Raw genomic sequence first — 12,025 nt, forward strand, 5'->3', positions numbered from 1 at the left:
ATATATTTTCACTAAACATTAATGACTCTCACAATATCTAAAAATCATTGATTATCTTTAGAACACAGAATTACAATAATCCTGTAATCATTGCTACATATTTTGGATCAAGTAAAGAACATTAATTCCATAGTGATTGTAAACTTTTCAGTGATCATTTCTGCATATTACATAACATAAAACTCATTGATTACATTTGAAAATCTTTGATTATTTCATCACATTCAAGTTCAGACGTTTGGAATTCTTCAACCACCAGTTGATCTTTGACTCATCTTATCTTCATAGATTAGAGTTTCTTTATCCATATTCTTGAATGTATGTATGTAATGCTTGAACATTGTTTGAGCTCATTACTGAACTTGTTCCAGAGTTTAGTTCCACACAGAAACACAGAAACTTTTCTTTGTGGTTCTTATCAATCTGACCTTGAAGTTCCTGCATCCTCTCAGTTTGTCCAGTCTATTTTCTTAACATGAAGAAGGATAAAGCGGCTCTTGCTGCTTTTGGTCAAACTGCCCAAATGTCTGTTTTAGCATCAAAGGTTGCAGTTCAGACTTTGTTTTAGCATATGTGTTCACACTGGACTGTCAAGAAACCACATGTCCGTCACAGACGGTCAGAAGAGGTCCAGTGTGAAACACCAGAGACTGTAAATCTCTTTCTCACAGCTCTATTCTGATAAAGGACAGAACTGGAGGCAGAATTCCAGACGGGAGCAAACTGAAGTTATTCATTTCTCCTGCACTCCCATTATAGGAATGCCGTACAGAACCAGAACAGAATCAGAATTAGAATCAGAATTGAATCAGAATCAGAATTGAATTAAAATAATTATTTAAAAATTTGACCAAAATAGCATAAAAAGTTCAAAGTAATAACACAGAATACCAATTCATTGACTTATTGCACAGAAATGTTTCACTTCTCGTGTGCTTCATGTTTTGTTTGTGATGGTTTAGGATAGAAGCTGTTTTTAATCTGGTTGTGTTCCGATTGCTCCGTATCCATCCTGAAGGAAACAGTCCAATCACAGATTGACCTGATCAGACGGGTCATTGATTACGTGCTGGTCCTTCAGACAGTTCAGTAGAGAGGTGCAGGACAGCTGATGGTCTTCTGGGTGAGTGTCTGACCCTCTGGAGGACTTTCGCTGCTGGTGAGCTTCACACCGATGCAGGAGGTCAGGATGGATTCTCAGCTGCAGCAACAGTCTCTGCAGATGTTGTTCTTCAGCAGCCTGAGGAAGTCGAGTCTCTGCTGGGCCTTTTCAGTGTTTGTTCTCCAAGTCAGGTTCTCCTCCATCTGGACTCCCAGAAATCTGCTATCTGCTCCCCTGTCTACTGTCCCCGCTGATAGAGAGTGGAGATTTGGTTGTTTTCTTCTTCCTGCAGTCGATGATCATCTTAGTCTTCATCCCTGTTGGCCGGCTCATCATGCAGACTTCATAGTGGTGTTACTGTGATAGGAGGGGGCACAGGTATGAGTGTGGGGTCGGGGTCAGCCTGTGGGGAGCCAGGGTTAAGGTGAAGGGACGTGGATGTCTGCTGCCTCTAACCTTCTGGCTGTGGTTGAAAGGAAACTTGATTCCTGTACAGATGAAAGGTGGAAACCCAAAGGATGGTACTGAAGCAGAGCGTCTGAATGTAGCCAGGTGGGATAGAGCGGCATGAAGGGCTGTGCTACAGCGTCCTCCGTGGATCTGTTTCCTCTGGAAGCAAGCTGATGAGAGTTCAAACTCGGGCAAAGTGATGCGGTTTGACTCCACTCAGTTTTTCAAAGCAATTCATGACCGTTAATGAGTGGAGCTGCTGGGCAGCGACTCGGGGTGGAGATGAGTGTTTTGTTTGCACAGGGACCATTATGGTGGACAGGGTTACAGACTGGTGGAAAATCTTGGAGAAGATTCCAGCTAGCTGCTCTTGGCTTTCTTTCAGGACTTCTAATGCCGCCTGGACAGGCTGCTTTTCTTGGGCTGCTGCATCTGAGTGTCTGCCTGACGTCGGACTCCTCAACTTTCAGCGCTGAAACTTTCAGGTCTCTGGGATGTTGTGTGGTTGTTTGAAGTGGCTCCGCCCTGAAGCGAGCCACATCGCTGTCTGCAGCATTCCGGTTGGTTTTGTGATTGTGAGATGCTGGATTTCCTGCCACACCTGTTGTTGCTGTCCAGGTGATCTTCAATCCCGCTTACGTCACCACCTGATTGGCCAAAGTTCAAATGGTGTAACTTTCATCTCATGTTCTTTGGTCATATTTTGTACGTAGAGCCTAAAAACCAACTCAAAAACTTGCGTAGCGACATGAGAGTTTAGAACGCAGAAGCCTGAAATGTGTCTAAGCTAGTTTACACGTTTGAATTGAAAGTGGTCGCTTGAACGCAAGATTCTGAGAGCGGTGGGAACTCTGCATAAGACACCTGAACTGAGCGAGTATGACATCATCCATAGAACATGGTTTTACTTCTGGCTCCAACCAATGAAGTCAATTCAGTCGCCTTTTTTTCATGACAGGCCTCCAGACGCTGCCAGGTTGGAACCAGGCGTTTTTGGCATAGACTGTAAAAATAATGGACAGATCGAGCACTGAGGTCCCCCATTGGAATGCATTACTTCCTCTCCTCGCTAAAGTAGGCCGCCGCTTTCACCGTCAATTCCTGAAACGGATACCACCATTTGTAACCCATCTTCAGTGATTGGTCTGAGTCATAGCTGAGTCATGGAATCTACAGGAAGTACTGTCGCCAATCAGGAGTGAGTTTATTGTTAGTCTCCGCCTCTTTCCACGCCTCGACCACGAGACCACGATTGTAAACGCCGGCTCGAGACGACGCTGAAGTTGGCTTCCGATTTTTTCGAAAAGGACGAAAAATACAGTGGAACACTCTTGCTGTGAATCGGAAGCCAACTTCAGTGTCGGCGGCTCGACAGAATTGTACAAGTCATTGTTGAAGCCATTGAGGGAGAACCATCCCAACATTTGATTCTGTCAGCGGTCCTTTGGGATTTACTTACATTTATTCCTTTTTGTCGAGATAAAAGGAGCATTTGGGTGACGCCGTGCCCGAACTGCGCACGGCCCGTCGCGCGAGCCGCAGCAGCTTTACTTCACGTGCGGCCACGTTAGTCTGATCAGATGCACGTGAGAAGCGCGTTCAGCGGTATTTAAAATAAATAACCATCCTAACAAGTGAACAGCTGGATCTTTTTTCTGTTTGAAAACACGACCAGGTCCTTTAATGTTTGTCTCGCGCTCCTCAGACGGCTGCGTCTAATTCAGGCTGAAGCTGGAAAAGTGAACAAGATGAAACTTTGGTTGGTGATTTTATGCGCATATATGCAACTTATAATTTATAAGCTACAATCAAAACAGTGAAATAAAGAAAAACGTTAAACAAACAAAAAAGTCCAAAGCACATAACCTCAGAGTGAAATCTATTTCTACAGAGTAAATCCTCATCTAAAAATGTCGACAGCATGCTCCTCTTGTTGTTTTAAACTGCTGCATCGGTACATTCCATTGAGGAAAACAACAGTAGGACAATGATTGGTACATTGTTGAATTGATGTACTTTTTGGAACCCAGTGGTACTTCCTATATGGAACACGGAAGTAGGGGGGTTGCTCTGTCCATTTCTTATATACAGTCTATGTTTCCAGCTCAGACAAACGAAGAGGTTCATGGATTTATAGGTGGATGATCAGAATGGGGCGGAGCAAGGAGACTTTGGCCCCGCCCATCACCTTTATCACAAACCTGACTTTTTTAAACCACTGGATTTGTCTGATCCTGATGATCTGATTAAAGAATTCCTAAGGAATAAAGATTTAATCTTTAATTATATATTTGTCCTTCAAGAAAAAAATCTACAAGAAATCATAAAAAAATCATTTTTATCAAAGCAGATCTTTAAGAAACTTTAGATCAGAGGATGGATAAAGATCAGGGGATGGATGAAGATCAGAGGATGGATGAAGATCAGAGGATGGATGAAGATCAGAGAATGGATGAAGATGAAGATCAGAGGATGGATGAAGATGAAGATCAGAGGATGGATGAAGATCAGAGGATGATGAAGATCAGATGATGTATGAAGATCAGAGGATGGATGGAGATCAGAGGATGGACTAAGATCAGGGGATGGATAAAGATCAGGGGATGATGAAGATCAGAGGATGGATGAAGATCAGAGGATGATGAAGATCAGAGGATGGATGAAGATCAGAGGATGGATGAAGATCAGAGGATGATTAAGATCAGAGGATGGATGAAGATCAGAGGATGGATGAAGATGAAGATCAGAGGATGGATGAAGATCAGGGGATGGATGAAGATGAAGATCAGAGGATGAATGAAGATCAGAGGATGATGAAAATCAGAGGATGGATGAAGATCAGAGGATGGATGAAGATCAGATGATGTATGAAGATCAGAGGATGGATGGAGATCAGAGGATGATGAAGATCAGAGGATGATGAAGATCAGAGGATGGATGAAGATCAGAGGATGGATGAAGATGAAGATCAGAGGATGGATGAAGATCAGGGGATGGATGAAAAAGAAGATCAGAGGATGGATGAAGATCAGAGGATGGATGAAGATCGGAGGATGGATGAAGATCAGAGGATGATGAAGATCAGATGACGATGAAGATCAGAGGATGGATGAAGATCAGAGGATGGACTAAGATCAGAGGATGGATGAAGATCAGAGGATAACGATGATCCTGAATAAATCTCTCTCATGATCAGCAAAGAGAGAGGGGTGTTACCGGTTCCGTTCGGGAGGAGAACGGAGCAGCAAACCGGTAAAGGAAGGAGACCGGAGGAGGCGCTGATGCTGCTCGGCAGCGGGCGGAGTCAGGGGGGGCGGGGCGGGGAGAGCGCGGAGGCTGGCACGCGGAAGGAGAATGGAGCGGAGAGGAAGAGGCTCCAGCTGAAGGCGCCCCCCCCACCAGCGGGACACACACTTGTTGAACGTCCTCCTCTCCGCCGGCGTTTCCCGGTCTCCCTCTTCCCGTGTCCGTGCGTGGCGCGCGCGCCCGCCGCAGCCTCGCGGCTCCGGTTTGGATCGATGTCATCTTCTATTCATCCGCGCTCGTGAGCACCGGGAATCCGCTCCACGCGGCGCCGCGGCCGCGAGGACACGAGAGCTCCGCCTCGGAACTGCAGGTGTGCGCACGCGGACGCTTTTCCTGGAGTGGTGCGCGCGGGCCGCTTTTCCGGATCCTTCCAGGAGCCGCCGAGCTTCGCGCCCCCTCCGCGGGTCCACGCGGAAACGCGACGTCACATCCCCTTACCGCCCGGCAGAACCGCCGCACGACCGAGACCGTTCCGCGGAAACCCTCCCCGAACACTCCCCCCCGGCCCGGCGGCATGACTGCGTGCAGGGGGGGCAGCGTGTGCTAGAGACTCCGCCGGGATTCCGCGGGCATGGCGGACCGGAGCCCGCAGAGCGGGAAGGCGTCCGAGGCGCTGCGGAGCCTCGCGCCGGGTCACCGCTTCCGGAAGGTGACCCTGACCAAGCCCACCTTCTGCCACAACTGCAGCGACTTCATCTGGGGGCTCGCGGGCTTCCTGTGCGAAGGTAAGACGGCGCGAGGACACCCTCACCTCAGCGGCGCGCGCCCTCACCATCCAGACACAACATCCGCGCGCACACCCAGCCATCTTCACAGACGAGGCACAGCACGCGCATCTTCAGTAGACACGCACATGCGCGTGCGCTCAACCCCTACAAGAACGAATCCGAACCACAAACTGACAGAAAGATGTACACAAACAAACACACAAACAGATGTACACACAGACAAACAAACACACACACAGATACACACACCCCCACACAGACGTAGACAAACACAAACAGTTGATACAGATGTACACAATAACACAAACATGTACACAATAACACAAACATGTACACAATGCGGCTGGTTGTTCTGCCCGGTAACAGCCTCAGCACAGAGAAGCTTCAGTGTGTAGACGGTCTCTGCTCTGCTTGTGAGCTCCTTGCTTCTGTTGTCATGGCAACAGGCCTCTGGCTGGGATGCTGCAGGCTGGACAGATGCGTGTGTGCTCTTCCTCGTCCTCCTCTTCATCAGCAGCTCGTGATGATGCTGCTTCCTGAGAGGCGGCGTCTGGATTATGTAACGCCGCTTCTTTAAGCCATCACTTGGATTAACTTGATGGTCTGACGTCATGCAGAGCCTCATCCGGCGCCGCTGCCGCCGCCGTCCCACACGGGTCGGCAGACGCGCGGTTCCTCCCAGAGACTTGCTGGCATCACGAGTTTGAGGTCTACTACCAAAGGTCTGAGGCCGCTGAGCGTGTTGGGTTAGCTGGTTAGCTAATTAGCTGGTTAGCTAGTCAAGTTGTTAGCTTGTTGGTCACTGACTCGCAGCTGAGCGTTGGATCTCTTTCGGTTTGCAGAAGTTCTTTAAACTTTTCTGTCTGATGAAAATCACTGAACTTCATTCATAAACCAACGACCTTTGACCTCTGTCTTCTGTGAGTCTAAATCCTGGATAGTTTTTTTTGGTGTCAGTTTTAGGTGAAACCATGGAAACAGAATTTCCCATCAGAACTTTCTAGAACTGCTTTCATGACCGTCTTTTAAAGCAGTGAGTACATCCGTAACACAAACGCGTTAAAATGACGACAATAACAAACCGTCTGTCCTCACTGGGATCTGACTGAACGGTTCTGGTTCTGATCCTCAGTGGTGAAGCTGCAGGTTCATCTTCTGTGGTTCTGTTTGGGCTCAGACTATGTTCTGAAATCTGAACCATTCTGTGAGAAACAGAGAAGTATTATTATGGGATGTGTGTATCCTGATCTTCTGAATGAACTCAGTCTCAGTTCTTGGTTCAGTCAGTCTTTGTTCTTGAACAGAAGGATCAGACCTTCCACCAATCAGAGCTCTCGTTTGCTCTGACAAACGGGTCTCAGACTTTCCTGCAGAAACTCTTAAAGTTTCATGAAACGGTTTGTTCTTTTCAGGTTTGAAATTCTGTTTGATCAAATCAACCAAAATGAAACAAAAACCTAAAAATAAATGTACCTGTTTTAGCCTTTTAATGCTGGATCAGGATGAGACCTCTTCAGATCTCATCCTGATCCAGATTAGATCTGCTGGATTATCCCTGATCCTCCAGTGTCTGTGAACGATCAGGACACTCCCGTCCAGTTCAGACAGAAACAACACGAGGTTTGTCTGTTTTAGTGTTCATATTTCTACGCATCATTTCCCAAATGACGGTTTGGGTCGGTTCCTTCAGGGTTCTACAGTTCTCTGTAGAACCACTCAGAGTTCTACAGAGACTCTCAGACGTCCTCCGGACCTGAAGGAGATGAAAACACGCTGACGTGGATCCTGACAGTGAAGATGTTTTGCTGTGGCGACGTTTCCGGACTGTCGGACGCTGGCTGCAGGAACGCACGAGAACATAATCTTTGTTGTCGTGACTTTTGTCAGTGTGTGTGAAATGATGCATGCTGGGAAGTCCAGCTCCAGAGCAGTTCCTGAACTGGAAAAACCAGAAGAATCTGTCCTTTCCTTAAAAGAGCATAAGCAGAAGTACACTGTTGTGTTACACTGTTGTGTTACACTGTTGTGTTACTCTGTTGTGTTACACTGTTGTGTTACTCTATTGTGTTACACTGTTGTGTTACTCTGTTGTGTTACACTGTTGTGTTACACTGTTGTGTTACTCTGTTGTGTTACACTGTTGTGTTACACTGCTGTGTTACTCTATTGTGTTACACTGTTGTGTTACTCTGTTGTGTTACACTGTTGTGTTACTCTATTGTGTTACACTGTTGTGTTACTCTGTTGTGTTACTCTGTTGTGTTACACTGTTGTGTTACACTGTTGTGTTACTCTATTGTGTTACTCTGTTGTGTTACTCTATTGTGTTACACTGTTGTGTTACACTGTTGTGTTACTCTATTGTGTTACTCTGTTGTGTTACTCTGTTGTGTTACACTGCTGTGTTACTCTATTGTGTTAAACTGTTGTGTTACACTGTTGTGTTACTCTGTTGTGTTACACTGTTGTGTTACTCTGTTGTGTTACTCTGTTGTGTTACACTGTTGTGTTACTCTGTTGTGTTACTCTGTTGTGTTACTCTGTTGTGTTACTCTATTGTGTTACACTGTTGTGTTACTCTGTTGTGTTACACTGCTGTGTTACACTGCTGTGTTACTCTATTGTGTTACTCTATTGTGTTACTCTGTTGTGTTACTCTATTGTGTTACACTGCTGTGTTAAACTGCTGTGTTACTCTATTGTGTTACTCTGTTGTGTTACACTGTTGTGTTACTCTATTGTGTTACTCTGTTGTGTTACACTGATGTGTTACACTCTTGTGTTACTCTATTGTGTTACTCTATTGTGTTACACTGTTGTGTTACTCTATTGTGTTACACTGTTGTGTTACCTCTGCCCTGTGGTAGAGTGTCCGGCCTGAGACTTGAAGGTCTTGAGTTCTAGTCCAGACAGTCAGACTAGAGCCCCCCCTGATGCTCAGCATTAAGGGGTCAATCAAAGTTTAGTCTCGGGTGTGTGACAGCGAGCGGGACGTTAACGTTTTAACCTCAGGCGTGAAGCGGCGTGGAGGACGGTTCCTGGTGTGGGGGTGGGGGGCAGCCTCAGGACTTCCTCTCTCTGACTTCCACAGGGAATGAATAGTTAATAGAGGAATACCCCCCCCAGTACTTCCTGTTTTGGTGTTTGTCTCTGTAACATCTGAAGAGGTTCTACATGGCTAAAGGTTTAAATTATTACAATATAGAATAAAGCTTCAATTCTTCTCACGTTTGAGCTGCACAGATCATTACACTTCCGCCGCCATGCCTGACTGTGTGTGGCGTCTGACGAAGCTGACCTGCTGAGTCACAGATGAGTTCAGACTCGTCCCGGTTCTGATGGTCTGTGTTTCCTCTCTAGTCTGTAACTTCATGTGTCACGAGAAATGCCTGAAGACGCTGAGGACCGTCTGCTCCTGCATGGCGCCCTCTCAGGTCCAGGTGAGTATCAACCCCTCAGCCCCACCCCCTGACCAAACCCGCTTCAGACTGTAGGGTCTGTTGTGGTGAACACACCCGGCTGCAGACTTTATGTAGAAAGAACCAACAGAACAGAAATGTCAGGACAATAAAGTTTTTCTTTGTTGTGAAATAAAAACTTTCAAATCTCATCAGACAGAAGCTGCAGGATTAGAGTTCTACTTGTTCTCTGCGGTGCTGTGGATGAGCGGTTTCTCCTCAGCACAGAGAGAACAAACGTTCTCCGGGTTCCTTCAGCCGCTCAGTCTGGATCTTGTGGTTCCACTGAGTTCTGATAATGAAGTTTCTTTGGATTCATGTTTCATCCTCACAGATGAAGCTGCTCTTCACTTCATTATGTTTTTCCTGAAACAGAAACACAGTCTGCGGAAGTCAGCGGCAGTTTTTATGCTCGCTGTTTACCTGTGTGTTTACCTGTGTGTTTGTTTAGCATATGTTTACCTGTGTGTTTACCTGTGTGTTACCTGTGTTACCTGTGTGTGTTGCAGGTGCCGGCGGCTCATTGCTTCGGTCCGGCGGGTCAGAAGAAACGCTTCTGCTGCGTGTGCAGGAAACAGACGGAGGGAAGCACGGCGCTGCGCTGTGAAGGTCAGCTGCAGTCACACCTGTTCCACCCGCACATGTGGAGGAGATGGGTCACCGCAGACCGACGGGTCACCGCGGACCGACGGGTCACCGCGGGCCGACGGGTCACCGCAGACCCGTCTCCTCCACAGGCACACAGCTTCCTTGTTTTTGCATCGTCATTATTCTGAAAGGGTTGTACGGTGGAGGAGTGGTTAGCACCATAGACTGTATAATTAAGAACTGGACATAGAATGTATTGATGACCTCCGTAGGAAATGTACCTCCAGCCCTCGTGAATCAGGCCAGAGCCTTCTTCATCACTTCCTGATACGTCTTATCGCCATATTGAAACCAGTCGACAGCGATTGGTCTGAGTCTGATTGGTCAGTTTATAACTTGAATTACTTGTAACAAAGGAAAAATATCTTTAAAAACTTAGGATTGTAAAGAACGTGTTAAGAAGAAAACATCAGAGCAAGAATGATTATTGTGACCATTAAAATGAGTGAGAAATAATTCTCAATGGAAGTCTATAGGACTTTGACTTCTTGAAACCAGCAGGTACTTCCTGTTTGGAACACAAGGGGGGGAGGGGTTGATATGTCCATCGATTATACAGTCTATGTTAGCACTCTCACTTATCTGTGGGAAGGCCCTGGTGGACGTTCTGTTTCGGTTTCTTTATGAATCTAAAATGTGATCCCGCCTTCACCCAACAGAATGATAGGCTCCAGCAGCCCTGTGACTTCAAAGGGGATTCAGTTCAGAAAATGGATGGATGGATGGATGATGGATGGATGGTGGATGGATGGTGGATAGATGATAGATGGATGGATGGAGGACGGATGGATGGATGATGAATGGATGGATAGATGGATGGATGATGAATGGATGGTAGATGGAGGGATGATAGATGGATGGATGGATGGATGATGAATGGATGGATAGATGGATGGATGATGAATGGATGGTAGATGGAGGGATGATAGATGGACGGATGGATGGATGATGAATGGATGGATGGATGGTAGATGGATGGTAGATGGATGATGGATGGATGATGGATGGATGATGAATGGATGGATGGTAGATGGATGGATGGTAGATGGATGGATGGTAGATGGATGATGGATGGATGGATGGATGATGGATGGATGGTAGATGGATGGATGGTAGATGGATGATGGATGGATGGATGGATGGATGATGGATGGATGGATTGTTGGATGAATAGATGATGGATGGATTATTGGATGGTGATGGATGATGGATGGATGGATGACGGAAGATGGTTGGCTGCATTATAACGAACTCCAGAACATTTCCAGCGTTGTCTGAATCCTCCTCTTGACTGATTGTCGTCGCTGTGCGGTTCCAGTTGTCGTCACTCTGACGTCGATTGTGTTTCAGTGTGCGAGCTGCACGTCCACGCTGACTGCGCCCCCTTCACCTGTGCAGACTGTCGCTGCTGTCACCTGGACGGGACTCTGGACGGAGCTCAGGTGAGTCCGTGGCGTCTGCTTCATACCAAAACCTGAAGCAACAAAGTGACTCCGCCCCCTCAGAGGGAGCCTATGATAGGGTCAGCTTATCATTGCAGCAGAAGTTCCTGGCGGTGCAGACTGGTCCTGTTGTATGAACTCTGCTCTGGTTCGCTCTGCTGCAGAAAAGAGGGAAAACCTGTTTGTAATTCCAACAGTTTTCCTCTGGAATCTCAGGAATCCAGTTTAGGAAATGTTCATTTCTGAGTTCAATCAAAGATGGCTTTCGTCAGGACGTCCACGTGACCTTTAACAATATTAGAGCAGGAGAATTCAAGAGCTTTAAAGTTTAAAATAATGGATCAACCGGAACCAGAAACCTCCAGCCTGAGCTCAGACGCTCTGCTGACTGATCCCGCCCACTCCGTGTCTCCTGGGGGTGTCCAGCAGCTCAGTGAACTCTGATTCAACCATTGATTACAGCACATGAAGCTGAGAGCTTCACACTCTGGCTCAGCTAAGCTGTGAAAACCATCCATCCTTCCACGTCTTATCTATGACGATGCTGTTCTGATCCGTCTGAACCTCTGCCCCCCAGGAAACCTTCCAGCATCACTGGAGGGAGGGAAACCTGCCGTCAGCATCCAGGTGTGACGTCTGCCGCCGGTCCTGCAGCTCGTCGGAGGTCATGGTGGGGATGAGATGCGAGTGGTGCAGCATGACGGTTAGTGTTCCCGGGGGGGGGGACTGTAACAGACACTAGGTTAATTAAGTTTTGTAAATAAAGTGAGGGTGTATTCAATATCCTGGAACAGGAATCTCTTTTTTCACATTAAATGTTTTTGATCAATACAATTTTGAATTTTTTTTCATCCAGTCTACCTTAAAAAATAAAAGTCCAAAATAAACTCA

The 12,025-nt window shown here is 46.7% G+C and overlaps 1 protein-coding gene across 2 annotated transcripts in view; it reads left to right on the forward strand.

The window, feature by feature from the left end:
* The first annotated feature begins 4,635 nt into the window (after positions 1–4,635).
* Positions 4,636–12,025, forward strand: part of LOC112137893 (diacylglycerol kinase theta) — an 18,173-nt gene continuing 10,783 nt past the window's right edge. Inside the window, exons 1-5 of one of the 2 annotated variants that reach the window (XR_004948553.1) lie at positions 4,636–5,583; positions 8,947–9,026; positions 9,554–9,653; positions 11,043–11,134; positions 11,712–11,837. Coding sequence is in view for 1 of the 2 variants with exons in the window: in XM_024260431.2 (XP_024116199.1) it covers positions 5,430–5,583; positions 8,947–9,026; positions 9,554–9,653; positions 11,043–11,134; positions 11,712–11,837 (552 nt within the window). In the remaining variant the exon portion in view is untranslated. The remainder of the gene's footprint in view (positions 5,584–8,946; positions 9,027–9,553; positions 9,654–11,042; positions 11,135–11,711; positions 11,838–12,025) is intronic. The other variant, XM_024260431.2, reaches the window with a different exon arrangement.

This window comes from Oryzias melastigma, linkage group LG10 (assembly GCF_002922805.2).
Source record: "Oryzias melastigma strain HK-1 linkage group LG10, ASM292280v2, whole genome shotgun sequence".
Lineage (NCBI taxonomy): Eukaryota > Metazoa > Chordata > Actinopteri > Beloniformes > Adrianichthyidae > Oryzias > Oryzias melastigma.